This window comes from Populus euphratica, unplaced genomic scaffold, assembly GCF_000495115.2.
Source record: "Populus euphratica unplaced genomic scaffold, PopEup_1.0 scaffold49.1, whole genome shotgun sequence".
In the NCBI taxonomy this organism is placed as follows: Eukaryota; Viridiplantae; Streptophyta; class Magnoliopsida; order Malpighiales; family Salicaceae; genus Populus; species Populus euphratica.
The window spans coordinates 1,161,009-1,166,965 of record NW_011499875.1 but is presented as its reverse complement, the minus strand read 5'-3'; the positions used below and the strand labels follow the sequence as shown (position 1 = coordinate 1,166,965).

General features: G+C 34.0%; 1 protein-coding gene across 1 annotated transcript; it reads right to left on the bottom strand.

Moving 5' to 3' along the window:
* Nucleotides 1–3,225: 3,225 nt before the first annotated feature.
* Nucleotides 3,226–5,458, bottom strand: LOC105128256 (L-type lectin-domain containing receptor kinase IX.1-like). The gene has a single exon (XM_011029840.1). It carries the CDS (start codon nt 5,257–5,259, stop codon nt 3,304–3,306), a length of 1,956 nt encoding a protein of 651 aa, XP_011028142.1. The 5' UTR covers nt 5,260–5,458; the 3' UTR covers nt 3,226–3,303.
* Between the last annotated feature and the right edge of the window lie 499 nt (nt 5,459–5,957).

Genomic DNA, 5,957 nt, shown 5'->3' with positions numbered 1-5,957 from the left:
TGGAAGGTAAACACTAAAAATTACTAAGAAAAATCCCTAATCATTTAAAGTTGTAAATAAAATAAAACAAATAGCAATCAAAATAATAAGAACCAAATCTAGTATAAAAACTCAATAAAAGATAACAATGAGGGACTAAATTGAAAACTAAAATAATTTTTTTTAAAAGATAAAATAATAGTAATAAAAAGAATGAGAACTAACACTAGATAAAAAATTAAATGAAATAAAATGACAAGAGAAAAAAAATTAAAAAAAAGGGTGAAACACAAAAATACTAATTGAAAGAGCAGATTATATAGAAAAATTTAATGAAATAAAAAGGCTAGGAACAAAACTGAAAAAACCTTTTAAAAATATTAAAAAATAAATAATAATTAAAATTGATATAAATAAAAATTAAAAGACACAATTAATTTTTTAAAGATTGTCATGAATGTTTAAACTATGAGAGAGAAAAGAAATAGCAAAAGAAAAAAAATTACTAGAACCTTACCACATCTTCGTCATTGACACGTATCCCATCAATTCAAAAAAAAGAAGAAAAGATGTGCAACTCCCAACATCATTGTGGATGGCAGTTTTAGGAATCCCCTAGTGGACATACATGTACTGCTTGGAAGGCACAAAAATCATCACATGATGACTTGTGTAACTTTGTTTTTAATAACATTTAAAATTCTAAAATTAGCAAGTATCTCCTAATAGATTCTAGAAACCATAATAAAAATATAAAAATGCCTTGGGAACCAATTCTAGAAACCATAATAAAAATATAAAAATGCTTTTGGAACCATTTTTTTTTTAAATAAAAGCAATTCCATCACTTTATTGTTGTAAAAACTAAAAACACGACAAAGCCCTCTTTGCTAGTTTAATGTTTTTCCTGCTTTTAATGATATAAGTGTAATTTTACCGTGTAAGAAATAATAAAAATACAAAAAATTCCTTGGACTAAAGCTATATATTTTTTCTATTTTTAAGGGCAACAAAGTCATTTCCTTATACCATAAAAAAAATGTGAATTAATTTGTCCAAAATCAATTTTATGATACCCAATGGATTCCCTGGAAAAGAAAATTTTGCCCCTAATTGCAAGTTTTGTTGGTTTTTTTGAGAAAGATAAAACAATCATTTTATTGTTTCAATCCATAATGATATATGTTTTGAGTTATAATTATTGGTTGATGGCTTTTAGGTTTTTTAATTATTGTCCTTTGCTTAATTTCTTTTGAATTCCATTATGCTCCAGGAATTTACTCGCAAGTTGGCTACAACTACTCACCATCATTATTGTAAAATTGAAATAAAATAACAAAAATATAGATGAAAGATGTTTCACAGTTGTTTATCAATAAAAATTATGACAAAAGTTTCTTCATAAGTAATTTGTAATGAAAATAGTGATGGGATAAAAAAAAGTATGCGGGCATTACAAATATGTCAAATTGTTGACAAAATTTTCATCAATGAATTTAAAATGATTTCAAGCCCGACAATCCTTTTTTCCACTCACTTCTCATTATTCTTCATTTTCTTCTTTAATTTCAATTTAAGGTTGTATTTCTTCGAGCTTTCAATAGCTCCCCTCTGAAATCCAGCCACCCAGCCTGTTAGTGACAACACAACCTTTCTCTATTGATTCAATTTCTTGTCAAACTTTACTCCACTAAGTAAATAAACCCATTCATTCATGTCTTAACTTTCAATAAATTAACTTCAAATATAAATGGTATGAATTTGTTTGTAGTTTTTATAATTTGTTCAAGTTAATTTATTGAAATTTGTTTGTAGTTTTTATAATTTGTTTGTATATTTAAGTATTTTGGTTGCTTTTATAATGATAATTTTATTATATTAATATATGATTAATATTCTAAAATTTGTTTGGAACTTGATAGAAACAAATTTAATTTATCACTTGATGAAATTGAGTGTGATTTTATAATTTATGTGTGTTAGAATTGAAGAAATCATGAGTAATTTAAAGGGTTCTAATTATTTTGAGTGAATTTTATGATTAAGTTGAAAATTTAAGAAAAAATAATTTGGTGTAGGATTGATAATAATTAAAGGTATGATTTAAATTGAACAAGTTTGAATTAAAAAAATAATGGTATGAATTTATAAGTGTTAATTAATTTTATTATTTATTGATGATAGTATGATATGAAAATTTATAATAGAGATAATGATAATAGTAATAATATTTTATGATAGACATAATAATAATAATGATAATAATTATAGTGACAAAACTTATAATGTTAGTTATGATAATAATAACATCAGTAATATTTATCATTGATAATAATTATTATGGTAATAATAATATTAATAATTATTATAATGTGGTAAGTAGTAGTTATTGTAGTGAGGTGAAGATGATGGTCAGTGGTAGTAGTTATTATTTTGATAATAAAGATAATGATAAAAGGATGATTATATATATAAAAAAAATGTTGATGATTATTGTAGTAGTGATATTTTTTTTTATTAGATTAACGTGGGTGTCTGGGTCAGCTTGCGCGCACCACGACTAATCCTACGGGCCCTGAAGTTAACGACCATGTAAGCCTCCAGTACCCATTATATGAGCAACTAAGGACTCGAACTTGAGACCACAGAAGGAGCAAATCTCTTGATCCCAAGTTTTTACTAATTAGCCACCGCAAACCTCTTGATCCTAAATTTTTACCACTTAGCCACCATTAAATGGTTTTGTAGTAGTGATATTAATTCAACCAGCGATAGCATCTGAAGCATGAGAGAAGTGGCCATGGCATGATGGCAGTCATTTGCAAAATCCCGAGGGGCTCAGCACGAAGACAAAAGAAACAGCTGCCAATTGGGATCCAACTAGAAAGTCAAACCAGGCCCCGAAGGCCTTTGGTGTGCATAAGGCTTCAAGTCAATATACAGGATCCAGCCTACAGCACATCCATCGCAGGAAGGCCTCCATACCGCCAGCCGATACATAAGCCTTTTCCGTCGAAGCACACCAGCGATATGCGGAGGCAAAAGTCATAACTACAGTTTATCAGTTCCAACACAGCAAGGATCTACTTAAAAGACAGGTGTTTAAACACTGTAATGGGACTTGTTCTTTTATAGCAAGGAGTACCTTTATTTAGAAAATAAGACTGAATGAAATGGTTTATTCGAGGAGAAAAAATCTCCCATAGCAGCTGCCATACAAAGGTGCCCTAAGAACTGGACCAAATGAAAAGGAAGATCTATTTAAGCATCTCGGCACTCATCTCTCTATCTACATTATTGCATGTTACAAGTGAAAAGCCATGTTTAACGACCCACATCCATTGAGTGTGATATCAAGGGCTCACCGGAGCTAAGCGATGGTGTAGGCACATGATACAGAGGAACAGGCATCTTTGTGGGAAGATTTGGTAATGGTGCTTCAAAGTTAAGAACATGAATTGCCTGCCTTATCGAGGGTCTTATATTGCGATCAGGGTGAGCACACCACAACCCAACAATCATCAAGTACTCCATTTGATTCTCATCAAATTCAGAGTGAAGTTTCTCATCAACGGCCAAGTTGAGTTTTCCAGTTCCATAAAGATCCCAAATCCACTCTACCAAGCTCATTTCTGATTTCTGTTCAATGGCATCAACTGCTTTTCTTCCAGTAGCAATCTCTAGAGAAACCACGCCAAAACTATATACATCAGATTCCTTGCTAGCTCGACCTGTGCTTATATATTCTGGAGCCAAATAGCCTAGAGTTCCTGCCAAACCTGTAGTCTGCGGACCTAGCTCATGGTCCATGAGTCGAGCTAGCCCGAAATCACCGAGCTTGACATTAAAACTTGAATCGAGCATTATGTTGCTTGATTTTACATCGCGATGCACCACACACTGTTCCCACTCTTCATGAAGATAAAGCAAAGCAGAGGCCAATCCAAGAGCTATTCTGTATCTTGCTGTCCATGTGAGAGGAATCTTCTTACCAAAAAGGTGAGAATCAAGGCTACCATTTGACATGAATTCATACACAAGAAGGAACTCACCTCTATCATGACACCAACCTATGAGTTGCACTAGATTCCGATGCCTCAACTGGCTAATGACCTTCACCTCAGTTACGTATTCCTTTTTCCCCTGTTTCGAACCTCTAGAGATTTTTTTCACGGCAACTGCCGTATCTATACCAGCCAATTGCCCTTGGTAAACAGCTCCAAACCCTCCTTCCCCTAACTTCCTCTCAGCAGAGAAGTTGTTGGTAGCTGAAACAAGATCTTTATAGGAAAATCTTCTCGGACCAGCACGCCTTTCAATGTCATCGTTGATTGATGTTAAGTTCACCGTCTCCGCTGTTTCCTTCCTTACCAACTTCCGTCTCCACAAAATTCCAGATACAACAGCAATCACAATAATCAAAACAGCTCCTGAAACTGTCAGACTCACCACGAGCTTTATATTTTTAGCACTCTTTCCGCTTGTTTCACTCATCTCCAGGGTAGAACTGAAGTCCCATGACTGAAGCACATGCCGCTCTATACGGTTACTAGTAGCAGCTGTAAACCCAATCGTGACCCACTCAGGAAGAACCTTCCTGAGATCAATAATGTAGGAAAGACTAGTATTCTCTTGAGGAGTTGAAGTTGTCTGATACTTCCAAGAAACCGTCAGATTCTTTGTAGTGGAGTTATAAGTGATTCGCACATCAGCAGTATCGCCGCTGTGCAAGGAGGTATTCCAATAGGTGTATGTGGCCGAGGAAACTGAGTTGTTATTGATCCCAACATGTTGAATTGGAGGATCCCATTCAGGATTCGCAAAAGAATCAAATTCAATGTGGACAATATGGTTCTGCGGAGAGTCACTTGTGGTGATGTTATACAAGCCTAGAAAACCTCCAGCTGAATTCGGGGGTATGTGAAACTCAACAGGAGCGATGAAGAAAGCAAATCCGGCTGCATAAGAAGTACGACCTTGAATGTCGATGTAAAAAGAGAAATGGGTACTGAAGTCGGTCAGCCTTGTAGTGGAAGAGTCCCAGAGAGGCACCTTCTTGGCATAAGTGGCCCTACCAACTTGACACATATAAGTGTCACTATTGAATTCAATGCTTCCAACACGAGTTGATGCACCTCCCTCACAGATTATGCTGATGTCACTAGGGTCAAATCGTGTTCTTTGAAAGGAAATTGAATTAGCAGAGGGTGGAAGAAGCAGCAGCAGGAAGGCAATGACATAGAGATTCAAAGTTTGGAAACTGTAAAAAGAGGTGCCCATGGTGAGAGAGATAATGCGAGGATACAAGTAATAGGCAGTTGATGTGGATACAATTTATTTGGCAAAGCAAAGTCAGCGGAGGGATTCACATCCCCTGAAAATGTAAAGAAAGATCAAGTTGGGAAATTTATTGCCGGCGTACCGGCACAGGGTTGAATTGCGAGCACAAGAAAATGACGCAAAACATTATTATAAGGGCTCCTCACTCTCATCTCAGGTTGTATTCGGGCAACAAATCGTGCACAAACAACCAAAAACATCACTCCCACAACCATTTCCACCGCTTGATTGTGCGAGTCAAACTTAATGTCACATTACATGACAAGTAATCCTTAAACACTAGTGGGAACAAGTCATATAATCTCATCTTTAAATATCACAACAAGTTTTTGAACCTTGTGGCTTTAACAAGGAAAGGTGTCAAAGTCAGAAATTCATCTAGAAAATTTACGATTATACTTGTAAAACAACTTCAGAAAATAATTTATAATTGACTACTAATTTATTAATTGTTAACTTTTAACTTTTTTTAAAAAATGTATTGCATATGGTATTTGAGAATAATTGTAAGAATAACAAAATTAAGATGAAGATTACTTTTAAAAATTCAAGAATTAAATTAAAAAAACTAAATGACACAAAAGTCCTTCAGTGGAATCTCACCTACTCAAACCATGACCATTATTTTATTATCAATT

Coding starts and splice junctions, on each gene's coding strand:
- LOC105128256 (XM_011029840.1), bottom strand. CDS start 5,259: ATGGGCACCTCTTTTTACAGTTTCCAAACTTTGAATCTCTATGTCATT.